This window comes from Manis javanica, unplaced genomic scaffold, assembly GCF_040802235.1.
Source record: "Manis javanica isolate MJ-LG unplaced genomic scaffold, MJ_LKY HiC_scaffold_24, whole genome shotgun sequence".
NCBI classification, from domain to species: Eukaryota; Metazoa; Chordata; class Mammalia; order Pholidota; family Manidae; genus Manis; species Manis javanica.
Genome location: NW_027332170.1, coordinates 400,278 through 414,787, shown reverse-complemented (window position 1 = coordinate 414,787; position 14,510 = coordinate 400,278). Strand labels below are relative to the sequence as shown.

General features: G+C 40.2%; 1 protein-coding gene across 1 annotated transcript in view; it reads right to left on the bottom strand.

Moving 5' to 3' along the window:
* Positions 1-1,669: 1,669 nt before the first annotated feature.
* Positions 1,670-14,510, bottom strand: part of LOC140843070 (transcription initiation factor TFIID subunit 1-like) — a 118,686-nt gene continuing 105,845 nt past the window's right edge. Inside the window, 7 exon segments of the mRNA XM_073228284.1 lie at positions 1,670-2,501; positions 5,128-5,170; positions 5,173-5,304; positions 5,925-6,081; positions 7,259-7,375; positions 10,438-10,554; positions 10,900-10,967. Of these exon segments, the coding sequence (XP_073084385.1) occupies positions 2,282-2,501; positions 5,128-5,170; positions 5,173-5,304; positions 5,925-6,081; positions 7,259-7,375; positions 10,438-10,554; positions 10,900-10,967 (854 nt within the window). The 3' untranslated portion in view covers positions 1,670-2,281.

Below are 14,510 nucleotides of genomic sequence, written 5' to 3'. Positions count from 1 at the left end.
ATGTAATAGGATTAATGGACAAATGTAAAGGAAACATAAAACAGACTACGATTACCATGAATAGTGTAGGGGGGATTATGGGTAGGGCTGTAAAACACAGAGAAGACAAGTATTGATTTTACAGCATCTTACTACGTTGATGAACTGTGGCTGTGAAAGGGTATGTGGACGGGGGCTTGGTGAAGGGCGGAGACTAGTAAACTGGGTAGAAGACTGACAAATGAACCCTGTAGTACTCAGCTAATGAGGAACCAGGGAAGGGATCACACACTAGCGTTTCGCTGTTAAAAAAAAATTAGGCAGAGGAGCTCAATCGACACTTCTCTAATGAAGAAATTCAGATGACCAACAGACACATGAAAAGATGCTCCACATTGCTTGTCATCAGAGAAATGCAAATTAAAACCACAATGATATCACATCATACCAGTAAGGATCGCCACCAACCAATAGAAAAACAACAACAAATGTTGGCAAGGTTGTGGAGAAAGGGGATCCTCCTACACTGTTGATTGGGAATGTAAATTTGTTCAACTATTGTGGAAAGCAGTATGGAGGTTCTTCAAAAAGCTCAAAATAGAAATACCATTTGACCCAGGAACTCCACTTCTAGGAATTTACCCTAAGAATGCAGCATCCCATTTTGAAAAAGACAGAGGCACCCCTATGTTTATCGCAGCACTATTTACAATAGCCAAGAAATGGAATCAACCTAAATGTCCATCAGTAGATGAATTGATGAAGAAGATATGGTACATATACACAATGGAATATTATTCAGCCATAAGAAGGGAACAAACCTATCATTTGCAACAACATGGATGGAGCTAGAGGGTATTATGTTCAGTGAAATAAGCCAGGTAGAGAAAGACAAGTACTAAATGATTTCACTCATAGGTGGAGTATAAGAACAGAAAAACTAAAGGAACAAAACAGCGGCAGAATCACAGAACCCAAGAATGGACTAACAGTTACCAAAGGGAAAGGGACTGGGGAGGATGGATGGGAAGGGAGGGAAAAGGGCTGGGAAAAAGAAAGGGGGCATTACAATAGCTTGTATAATGTACGGGTGGGTATGGGGTGGGTTTTACAACACAGAGAAGACAAGTAGTGGTATTACAGCATCTTACTATGCTGATGGAAATGACTGTGAAGGGGTGTATGGGGGGGACTTGGTGAAGGGGGGAGCCTACTAAAAATAATGTTCTTCATGTAATTGTAGATTAATGATACCTAAATACAAAATAAATAAATAAAAATAAATAAATTACATCCAGGGAGACTTCCGTGACTTCTTCAAACATGTTCACGCCTCTATTTTCCCCTACACTTTGTATCTAGCTTCTTAACTCATGTCACATTATTGTAATAATTTACTAACACATTTTAAATTCCACTCCCCTTCCCCCAACTTCATGGTGAGCTCTTTGGGTAAAAGAAATGTGTTGTATTTACCTTTGTATCCCAAGGACCTGATAGAGTGCTTATTCTGGAGCAGATGCTCTGTAACAAATCTTTTGAGGACTTTATGTCACTAGGAACATTTACTGAGTACCTACTATGCACAGAAAGATACCCTACGTATGAGAATAAATAGAAGACAGTCTTTGCCCTAAAGAAATCATCATTTCCCTACTTTTCCCCCTGGAGGTAGGGGGGCAATACACACTTACACAGCAACTTTTTATTTCTGACATATAGGCTGTTGCAAAGATTTATGGTCATTTGAGCCTCAAATCCACTTAGGAACAAGGCACTGCATAATCACATAAAGCAACAGGCAATTTGTCCAACAGATATGTTTTTAGTGTGATACAGAGTCCACCAGAATCCAATTCTCTGTCCCAGCAAGGGGGCTGTCACCTGTTCCGGCCTACAAATTAGAAAATTGAGATGATACCATGCTTGGAAAATTTCTAATACATCAAGAGGACGTAAAGTTATTAGTCCTTTCATAATTTCTCCTCCCTTCCCAGGGAAAAATGATACCAAGAGCAATTAAATGGATTTAAAGAGGGCTCTAGAGATGGAGGAGATTGCTCTCTTTTTGTTAGTAGTAGGGGAAGGGGGTTGCTTTTAAATCGAAGGGTGGCGATGTTGCCCCAGGAAGATCAGGAGAGGTGATCTGTTATCATTTACTTACTACTCTTAAAAGGCTAAGGTGTTAGTTAACCTGGTGATTTCAGGATCAGACACTGCACATATATAAACAAATTGGGGAAAGGTGAACCACCTAGGCTGGAGAACAGGGAAGGCTGACCAAGGAGGCCCAAAGGAAGCCTCATTCTTCAGAGTCCAAGTCACTGTCCCCAGCAATGGAGTGGAAATCCTCACTGTCCTCCTCGTCCTCTGACAGTTGGACCTGGCTTAGTGTGCTCGGCCCAGAGCACTGCTCTTCCTCCTCATCTTCTTCTTCCTCTGATACCTCAGACCCACCGATGCTGCTGACGCTTGTGTCTCGGGTGTTCGACTTGGGATCAGGCTCCTCATAGCTTCCATAACTGAGAAAAGAAACATGTCATCTCTCAAGCTCAGGCACCATCCTCTAGCTGACCAGTCCCATTCTTGGTGCCACCAAGGGATCATCCCATCTCACCTCCCCTGGACACTAAAATGACTGATTCTGGGCTATTCTACAGACCCGAGAGAAAAATGATCCTCTTCAAAAACATCAACTAGCCAGCTTCATATACACAAGCACCTGAATGGAACTCCCCTACCTCAATGAGACACTTCCTGCTGACATGACCATAAATGCTGACAATCTGTTTCACCTACCACTTACAGCATCACTGATCTACGAATCCAGGTAGTCAACAGCACCCAAGATTCTACCTCTTCAATATATCTTGTCTCTACACCCTCCTTTCCATCCCTACTCTGCCTCACTTAGCTTAGTCCTTTGTTTTCTCTGGCCTGCACCACTGAAATCCAATTAATTCTTCACACTTCTACCAGAGTGCTCTTTATTTTTTGTTTGTTTTGTTCTTAATTTTAATTTAAAAAAAATCAAACAAGTAATGCAAGTTCACTAGTCAAAAAGTTAGAATATACACCACAAAAAAAGAAAAAAATCACCAAGTAACTCCACCACCCAGAGATAAAACTTTTGGTATACGACCTTCCAATTTTTTTTTCTAGCACTTTGCTTAGATACTTAAAACATTTTTTTTTACAAAATTAGAGTACTCTACATACTCCTCAGGAGTCTGCTTCTTTTTTTTTACTAATAATTATGATGAACAGCTTTCCATGTCAATAAACACACATCTATAGCAGCATTTTAATAGCTGCATGGTAGTCCATGTATGGCTGAAACATGATTTACCAGTCTTTCCCTGGGACACTTAAGCTGTCTCCAATTTCCTATCAGAAACAATGCTGTGATGAACATCCTTGTACAAACATCTTGATGAAAGTGTTTTACTATTCCATAGGATAATTTCCTAAACATGGAATTTTGGGGCCTAAGGGGATGCACATTTTTAAGTTTTTGATTTATAATGATAAATTGTTATACCTCTCTTCTGCCCACCCCATTTTATCAATTTACATTTCCACCAGTCATTTGCGAATTTCTTTTCCAACACTGGGCATAGGCATTATCATTCATTTTAATTGTTGTCAATCTCCTAGGTAAAAAATTACATTTCCTGGTTTTACTGCCTTTCTTTAATCCTTAAGGAAGTTGTTTTTTCATATATTTATTGGTCATTTGCATTTCTTTTGTGAATTATTAACTCAAGTTATTTTGACCATTTATCTTTTCGGGCACAGAGAAATCTTTCCAAAATGGAGACCTGATCATACTGTACCCTCACAATCAGTGTCTACCCAAAACGTCCAGGCCCTCATGACTTAGTCCTTTCCAACCTCTTTAAATGATCTCTATCACATGAATAATGGATCAAAAGCTCCAGTCACATGAGCTACTTGCATTCTCTACAAGTGCTTCATGCCTCTGTATCTTCCAACAAGCTATTCTTACTCTCCAGAGTGCCTTTTCCTTTCTTCATCTAGCTAATTCCTACCCTGATTCAGCTCAGCTTCTTTCTCCACCCAGCTCCTTCCCTACTCCTACCCAAGTCCCAGAAAACCTTATTGCTACCTATCATAGCACATTTCGTGTTGCACTGTGACTGTTTAGCTGTTTTAGGTTTCCCACTAGACTGCATTCTTTGAAGGAAGGGACCACATCTTAGCTGCTTTTGTACTTGTGATAAGTATTTGCTAAATGAATAAAGATTTTTAACTCTTTGCCAGACACCTCTGCCTACATACATCATATGTACCTTAAATCCAACATGTCCATGAACAAATTATTTTTTTCTTCCTTTCCCATCTCATCTAATACTTGTTCCTACTCTGTCCTATCGCAGTGAAATTTCCATTCATTTTATACCTGATCTCCTTACCTCCTAAATCCAATTGATCTACTCTCCAAATAGCTCTTGAATGCATCACTTCCTTTTACCCCTGCTTCTAACAGATCCCAGTTGAGATCCTCATCATTGTCCTGGAATTACTTATTTAATACACAAATTTGATGTTGATTCCTTTGTCTCAAAGTGGTGATTCTATTACCCAAAACTGAAATGTCTGAGCATGCCATTTAAGATCCTCTACAATCCAGTCCCTTGATACTTCTGGAGTCACAGCTCCCAACACCACTGCTTTGGAACAAACTTTGTTATATTTCTGTGCCTTGAATCTATTCTAACTCTAAGAGTCTCCTCACCAGCTGCCACTTACAATAGACTCCTATGCATCCTATAAGGCCCAGTTCAAATGATAACTTGTCTGTGAAACTTTCCCTGATTACCCCAAGCAGTGTGAGAGACTCCCTTCTCAGTGATGACTTCGTACTTTGTACTTAACTTAAGCTATAGCACTTACTACATTGCATTTGTAATGATTTTGTTTTTATCAGTCTCTTCCACTAGACTGTGAGCTCCTCAAGGGCAGGATGGTCTTGCTACTTTATATCCCCAAGGGCCTAGCAGAGTGCCTGGCCCTAGTAGGTGGCTCAGGAAATGTTTGATGGATGAAAGAAATCTGATGCTGGGCCCTTTGACATCATAGCTGGGCAGTGATGCCACAGCCCTGTAGCATGTTGCAGTCGATTACCTGATGTTGCTATCCTCCAGATCAGGAGAAGCCTCCCCACCACTCCCTCATAGGATATCATGCTTTCTTCATTTTCCAGGCCCATACTTGTGTTCTCTTGAAGCATGCAGCGCTGTTCGGGTCTTATCCCACCAGATCCTACATCGGAGTTACTTCCACTTTCACTCAGCTGGATAGCTGTGAAGAGAGACAGACCCTGAGATAAGCTTGACAGAATTACCATCTTTGTTTTGGTCTTCCAAAACTAGTTACTTGCGTACATCTATGTAGGCATCTTGCCTGGATGCCTCACATCTGAGGATTGTGTACAGTCAACAGTGGCAAGATCTGTGGTATGGAAACTGAGTTCAAACAATTATTCCTTCTTCCATCTCAGTCCAACCTACCTGTTTTTTCCCTATCATCTTTTCCTATACTTTTTCCCTGTCATTGTCATTAATCCACAAAACATCCCAAAGCAGGGTCTTTTCCTCCTAATTTTCCTTCCCTACTATGCCATATAAGACATTTCTTCTTGTCTTTATCAAATATTCAAACCAAAGTTGCTACTTAGGCATTGCATTGCCTTTTCCTGTCATCTTTTAAACCTTCTTCTCCTGTTTTATTTCCTCACTTCCTCTAAGGCTAAAGAATCTGATCACCCTATGAGTGAGTCTTCAGGCCTCTAAGGCGTATAAATGGAACTTCAATAGAAGAGCAACTTCTGGCAACAGCATATGAGGCCAAGAGCTTCTTATCCAGTCCTGAGGGTACTCTGGTAAGCTATATAGGAACAGAAGCAAAGGAACCAGCTTTACCAGAGAAAGGATTATCTCCTTCTTCTTCACACCCAGCATCTTCCTCATCGTCTTCTCCTTCAGACATAAGCAAATCCTCATACAGGACTCTGGCTTCAGGTTGTTGCACAGTTCCTTCCTCTTCATCTGCAAGATCACCATCTGCATCTTCACTTTCCTGAATTAAGACCAGTTGCATGTCAAAGTCCCATCAACAGACCAAGTAAGAGACCAGAAGATGCCACCAGCCACCCTTGCTATCAGTTTCATAGGAAGTTAAGTAATTGTGGTGGACAGACTTCCTGAGCTAGTAACAAGGATTAAAGTCAGATTGGACCTCCCTATGGAGACCCTCTGATACCCTGGGATTTGCCCTGCCCTGTACTACTGGGGCTTCTACCATGTAAGAGTGTAATGTAACCATAAGCTTTCTATAAGCATACTCACTGGGGCTGGAGTCTTAGGTTTCCCATCCTCCTCCTCCTCCTCCTCATACCCTTCAATATCCACATCAGAGACTTCCTCACCCAGACTACCTTGGCCCTGGTGCATCTGAGTAAGGAACACAAATAGCACATGCCTGTGGGAGTTAACCAAGGGATCTCACCCGGAAGGATGCTCCTCACTGATATCCCAGTCAACAATACCAGAGAAAGGTATGGAAACTGAGTTCCCAAATAGTTAGTGGGGGCTGTTTACACAGCTTAAGGCATGTGTACTTTCCCCCATTGGTTCTCTGGAAGTCATGGGTAGGGTAAAAACCCAAAGAACAGGAAGGTCCTTTGTCTCCTCTTACTGTATCACCATAAGAAGACTTCCTTTCTAACCCAAGCTTTCCTTAGCTTGTGTTGGACTCTGGGATAGAAAAACTCTCCAGGGTTTTTGCACTTGCCAGTGGAACCCTGACTGAGAAAAACTGATAGAGGATTTCTGGCTTCAGATCAGGAATATCTTCTGGTACCTCTAGAAAAGACCAATATTAAAATTCTAATTTTATTTTATACATATTTTTCATTTAGATTATCGCACACATAGGTGAAGTAGCAGGGAAATTATTCTGAACTGTCTCTGAGTGCAGGTGGTATCTCTAAGTCATCTGTCAGGTTGCTCTGATGCCTCTTACACTTCCCTGAAGTTCTGCTGTGCCTGACTCTGCCCATGGGGAGACACAGAAGATGCCAGTCACATGATCTGCTACCATCCCACCTTGAAATTACATTTCTAAGCCTTCGTTCCCAGGGCCAAGGGGCACAATCATCCTTGACACCGGTCATATATCATCACTACCATTGCTCCCCACCTCAGAGCACACTACCAATCACACAAAGAGAAAAAGAAAATCCTACTTCTGTTACCTGCTTTTCTGGTGTGGCAGTAGGAATATCCAGGACAGACATACTGCTCTCATCTTGAAATACAGAGGCATCTCGAGACACACTGAGGGATGTGCTGTTATCATACAAATCAGGAGGCTGTGGCATAAATCAGACAACTTAGCTTCTACTTAGGAAAGGGAGAAATACACAGAACTCCCCCTTAAAATGTTCACTGCAGAAAAAGGTCATGCAGAATTATCTGATTTAAAGAGAAAACATAGTTTGGCACAGGTTTATGTAGACAGGTTTTGGGAACCTTACAAATGTTGCTCATTCTAGCAGAGAGACTTCTGATGCACATGATCAGAAGCCTGAAGCAGAAAACCATCAAAGCTATGGGACCATTCTATATCCTAACAGCCTTTCTGGTCAATAACCTAGTTTTTTCTAAGCCTTGCCTTATTATTTTTAGGTCCAGGGCTTCAACCAGTGCTATTTTGATTGTTTGGTTTGGATCTCTAATAGGAAATGGGATAAAGGAATTTTAACTCCAACAAGAGCATGGAATGGGTTAATAGCTTTTGAGCTCTTCAGAGGATGCTATGAGGCAAAATGGTGTGGTGAAAAGCCATGGGCTTTGCAATAAACTGCTCTGGGCTCAAGTCCTGGCTCCATCACTTGCAAGCTGAGTAACCTTAACTAATTACTTACTCTAAACCTGGGTTTCCTCAATTGTAAAACCTACCTCACAAGGTCGTTGGGAGAACTAAGAGAGAGAAGTGTTAAGCCCCTTACCCAATGACTGGTATTCAATAAATTATAGACCTCTTCTCTCTTCCCTCTCCTGAAGAGAACAGGGATTTAGCAAAAGGACTACTCAGTGACAGGAGGGCAAGCAGATCAATAAAGAACAGGCTGGAGAAGTAGACTTCTCTAAAAAGCTGGCTGAGGGCAGAAATATTATACAGCTATTTAAAAATCATGTTTTTAAAGACTACTCAATGAAATAAAGTGTTTGTAACATGAAAACAAGACAGAAAGCCATACTGACCATTCCACTTTAAAAATGTGTCTAAAAAGCATGCACATGTGTATATACTCACAGACACTCACATCACGGACTTAAAGGAGACACACCAAAATGTTGACAGTGGCTGGTTCTGAGTGGAAGACTTGACTTTAGGCAATTTATTTATTCTTTATATTTCCCAATTTTTCCCAAAGAACACATAATTTTGATCAACCAAAAATTCACATACATGATACTGTCTCTCATTTAAAAAGCAAACAAGTGAGGCTCATTGAGAAGAGGGTTTTGGAGAAAGAGAGGCAAGACAATTCAAATCACTACAGAGCAGATAAACTAGCTCTGGAACATAAGAGAAAATCAGGAATGAAAGGCTTTGCGAGGAACTGCAAAGTAAGCAGTTTTAGATAAGGGGTTAAGTCGAGTGTACGACACAATGACAAGCTAGGTGGAAACAGTTGAGTGAAAAATGCATTACTGACTACCACCATTTAGAGCTGTTAGTAAAGTATTACTCTTATGTTTCTATGCAACTAGAGTTGTATAATGCCTGGTCAAACTTTTGCAAACACTCTTTGATTAAACATTTGGGTCAGAAGAGTGGTAATGAGTAAGGACAATCACTCATGTGCATCTTCCTCAGGTTAAGAGGTAATGAACTGGGTTTACTATTTTAAAATGTATATGTAAGAGTGAAGGCGACAATGAGAGGGTAAGCTAGAAGGATGCAGCAGCAATCTACACCCCACCCTTCCCAGGAGATCCTCTAACTGCACTAAGCAATAGCTACTGCTCAAGCAGGATTAACAGTTTCCAGATTTTCCTCAGCTCTTTCAGGTAGTGTGGGAAGGGTAGGGAAGAAAAGGGAGATGGCTTTTAGGTTTAAAGCTTTGACTCACCCAACGACTAGGTTTACATTGTCATAGACTAGAGCAAACCATGCGCCATAGAGTGGCTCGTCTCTCCTGGGAAATGGTGGCTAAAACCCAGGCTTTAACTTACCGGAAAGGGCCTTGTGGAAGCTGTGGGCCTATTAGACCCCTCAGTAACCTAGGTTTGGGGTGAAAGAGAAAGTAAAAGATAGATAGGGAGAGTGCATCAATGAGATACAGACAGCAATAATCCAACAAAGATCACATAGGTCCCATTATTAGTTCAGAGTAAAACCTCAGTAGAATGAAAAAAATGTTTTCCAGTGGAAATTAGGAGAATTTTGCATTCAAAGATTGGGTTGAGTCTGAAGGGGCCTCTGAGGACTCTGTAGACAACTTTCATACAGATGAGGAAACATTTACTGAATGTGTACTATGTGCAAGGCAAACAGGCTTATTTAATATTTACAACAATTTTGAGAAATATACTTGAGAGAAAAAGGAAACTGGGTTAGAGAGGTTAACTTAGCGTCTCAGCCTCACAAAGCTAGATAGTAGCAGAGCTAAGATCCAAACCGAGGCCTGTTTTATCCAAACTTCATGTGCTTCCCACTTTACCATGGTGCCTCCAATCGAGAAACCAAGCACAACCTGTATTCTGGCGAGGCCATTCCTTTAAATATGCCAGCCCTCTAAGAGTACAGTATAGATGAAATACACTTAGTATATATTCAAGGGTCAGAACAGAAAGACTAAACATTTCTTATTAATCCTGCTTTCTAAACCTTTTGACATGAAATTAAGGAATATTATAAATGTTACCGATCTTCATTTTCGAGGAGAGGGAGCCAATCCAGGAAAATGGGTAACATCTGAGTTACACTAAGATGGGGATGAGTAATCAGGCATCTATAAGGCACAGAAACAATGTGGCCCACATGTATAACTAAGTCTATATGTAGTTATATAGGCTCTAGGATGTCCTAGAGCCCCAGTTCATGGGCAGGACGGCTCCAGAGACTCAAAAGGATGCCTCTGGCCATAATGGTCAGGAATCTGGTATTCCTAAATACTGCCTAAACAACAAACACCCCACCCCACTCATACATTCCATATCTGCCTCTCTTGGATTCAACAAGGCCACCAAGACCGATGGCCCTCACTCACCTTAGCCTTTGAGAAGACAAGAAAGCACACAAAAGGCATATGAAGAGGAAGGACAGAGAGGAAGGGTATCTCAGTCAATACATTTGTTATGCTCCCAACTTCCCAAACCAATAAGAAAACTCTAAGAGGAAGTTCCTAGTCCTCAGACTCACCTGGGATGTGTAAGGGCCTGGAGTCATGGGGTCCAAGCTTTCTAAATCTGCTTCCTCCAAAGCTGCTTCTTTAGCTGTACAAATATCCTTCTCAAGTTGAGTCAAATGCTCATCATACTGAGAAATAAAGAAAATTGGTGACTTCATTCAATACATGCTTTAGACCCTGGAGATACAAAAGCAAACAGAGCAGACAAAATTCCCTGTCTCTATGAGCTGCTATTCTAGTGGCAGAATACATATGAAAATTAAAATAAGTAATTGTATAGTTTGATAAAATCATTCAATGCTAAGGAGGAAAATAAAGCATGGAAGGAAACACGGGATGTGGGGTGAGGGTGGGGGTGGGAGTGGGACGTTACACTTTAAAATTCGACAGGCAGGGAAGGCAAACTTCCTCAGACAAGGCAACAAAGGGATTCCAGGAAGCTGGATTCCAAGGGGACCTCCTCTTACACCTACCTCAGTCAATGTCTGGTAACAGATGTTCACAATCTCCTGAGCAGTCTTAGTATACTGACTCTCAGGCCCTACAGATGAAAAAAGGAAATGTCACTAATTTTGTAGACTTCAGTTCCAGAAATTGAGATTCTGTAACCTACGGTAGTTGTCCCATTATCCCAGACCCCAAAAATCATGCTTCAGCTTTAACTTGAACTTCTGCTCTGCTTTTGAAGGTGAAAATTTTCAAACATATACAAAAACAGAGACACTTCTATAGTGAACTCTCATGTACCCATCACCAGCTTCAATAATTACCAATATATGGTCAAGTTTCTTTCATTTATAACTAAACTTTCATACTGCTCCAAAATTATTTTGAAACAAATTCCAGTATTATTTCATTTCATTCATAAATCAGTATGTGTCTTTAAAGACTCTTAAAAAATAACTATGATATTATAATGGCAGATACACGTATACATGTCAAAACCCTAAAAATGTGCAACATCAAGAGTGAACCCTAATGTGAACTATGGGCCTTGGGTGATAATGATTGGTCAGTTCAGGTTCGTCAACTATAACAAATGTATCACTTTGGTGGGGGATGTTTATAATGAGGGAGGCTACATGTGGAGGGGGCACAGGGTATATGGGAACTCTGCAGCTTCTGTTCAAAGTTGCTCTAAAGTGCTCTAAAAAATAAAGTCTATATAAAAAGAGAAAAACCAAGCCAACTATGTAACATCTAAAATAATTAACAGTAATTCTTCAATATTATTAAACAGCTAGTCAACATTCAAATTTCACCAACTGTTTCATAAATGCTTTTCTATATCTCATTTATTTGCATCAAAATCCAAGTAAGGTCCACACACTGCATTTGGCTGATGTGCCTCTTTAAAGCACACGTACCTATCAGGTAATTCTTAACAAAACCATGTAGCTCGCTCCCATATGGCCTTTGTCACAAGTTGCAAACTGGTGGCCTGCAGGCCTATCCAGTTTTGTTTGGTCCACATAAAAGATCAGTTCAGTTTGTGAAAATGGACTGAGATGTATACCCCTAATATACATGCTTTTTTGGTATGTAAATTAAACCTGAATAAAAGGGTTTAAGAAACTTGGCTGACAGTCATAAGGTTTCATATAAATATCCAAAGTCTGGCTTCTCTTAAATAATTTAAAGGTGTGGCAACAGAGTCAGCATTCCCACAAGGCACCAATGGGCTGGAGTGGAGTAGCAGCTGCTCCTTTTAGGTAAGGCAGGGGTTCTCCAAGTTACCACAGCAGAGTCCACCAGGTCTGCTTAACTCATTTATGCCTGGACCCTGAAGGCATGCGAGGTTTTGATCCCTTCCTTAAGGGCTTTCTAATATTCTTTAATATACTGTTCATTCACCCATTCATTCATTCATTCCATTCCTTCCTTCCTTCCTTCATAACACATTACTGAGAACCTTCTACATGCCTGGCTTTATACCCTGAAATGAGTAAGACATAGACTATGTCCTCTAGAAGCTTAGAGTCTAGTATAGTGAGAGAGACTATAAACAAACAGGGTGATACAATGCAGTAGAAAAGCATACACAGGGTTAGGCACAGAGGAAGAAGTAGCCAACTCTGGGAGGTAAGAGAGAAAAAGGAATTAAGGAAAGGCTCCACAGAGGAGGTAATGCCTGAATTAAACCTACTGTTTATCAGAATGTAAGGGATAAAAAATATACATGTGCCTGTGAAGTTTTCATGCCATACCTACTTGATTATTACAAGTGATTATACAGTTAAGTCTCTTTCAGTGAAAAGCTCTCACAAGTATAGACCACCTAATCTTTAAAATATATAAAATAACGCTGTGTCCTCACACAGGCTGACTGACTGTGCCAAACACAAATACAACAGAAAGAAAACTAAGTCAACTATCCAGGTATTTAGGACATAAATAAAAGCCAGCCACAGCTGGCTTATAATCAAGAATATTTTGAGTGACAGAAGACTGCAACTCAAGTTTTCTAGAGTTCTAATCTCCCAGGGTCATCAGTAGGTTGGTCCCCAAAATACTGACGGTGACAGACTGCCAAAGTTATCAGAAAAGCTTTCATCTTAACAGTGATGTGTTGCTAGAGAAAACGGACTGCGTACCAGTCACGCGCTGCCTTCACCAAGCCAGTACAACATCAGCTTCAGAGAGTGTACTGGCTGTTTTACCTATAGGAATCTGCCCCATGGCAAAAAATCCAGCCTACTGATTAATAATTTCACCCTTAGTATACTTCAGTTTGGAAACTTAAACATGAACTAGCCCTTCAGTATCTCAACACTCTCATTTATAATACAGGGAAAAATCACTTTCATACATTTGCAAAATTTTCTCTTAATTTAAACCATTCCGAAGATGGGACCTGTTCTCTCCCTATTTTCTTTGTGACACTCATCTCTGAAGAAATACCTAATAATACCAGCAGAATATGAAAAAATACACTGTTTACACAGCTGATACACTTGTCTTGTGTTCTAATTACTGGCTGTTTGTGTCTCATGTCAGTTTTTGATAATCCATGTTCTCAAGGGTTTAAACTATTTACCTCTATGACTCTACTATACATGCAAAGTAGCATTTAAGTTATTTTTGATTAAAGATGGTGGTGGAGTTGGCAAACGACTGTTAACACCACTGAAAAAGGATAAAAATACCCAGATGTTTTCTTATCTCTACCTCTACCAGGAATTCTTGAATGGGGTGGTAATGAAAGAGCAATACATGAACCTCCTGAACCTGTAAACAAAATTATATATGTAATATACATTTTTCTGGATAGAAGACCTGTGGTTTTCCATGAGACTCTCAACAGAGTCCATAACCCCTCCCCCTATCCCACCCCATATAAAGCTAAATATATCACTATATTCTCCAGCAATCAGAAGCTTCCTAAAATTAGGACAATCAACTTTAGTTGTCACAGCTTATGAATAAAAGGAGTCTAGTAAAGAGACACACAAAGCTAACAGGGCCTCTGTGGTAATAATAAAGGAAGTGGGGTAAATAGCGTGTGGGGAAAAAGATTAAGTAGAAACAGAATACCAAGTTCCCAGTCCGTATAGGGATACTACATGGAAAATGAGAACTCACAGAGTAGTTTCCAGAATGACATGAAAATGAGTATGAAAAATAAGGTTAACTATGAATTATCACTGGTCCTACAGGAGAATAAGATACCCATTTACAAAAAGAAATGTTTTCTGAATATATTTTGCTTCTCCCTATCTTCTTATTAAATCATGGCAAAGCAACTGTAAATGTCTTTTCAAAGAAATACATTTGTTTATATTTTGCCTCACTTCAAACAAGGACTGTCAGCAGCCTACATATTATTCAAATCTCAATGTTCCTAAATAGTGTAATTCCAATGACAGCTTGGGAAACTTGATGTTCTACCAAAATCAAGAAAACTCCTGTCATTTCTAAGCTAATTTACCTATTTAGTGAGGTAAGCAGAAGACAGGAAAGTTTTAAGATTTGTGGTTCTATTTAGAGAGATCACGTATTATTGCTATCTGAAAGGTTTCAGAGAAAAAGCCCAGTCAAGTTGGTGAGCAATGCTGTACAACAAGGAGAGGTTTGTGATCACTTC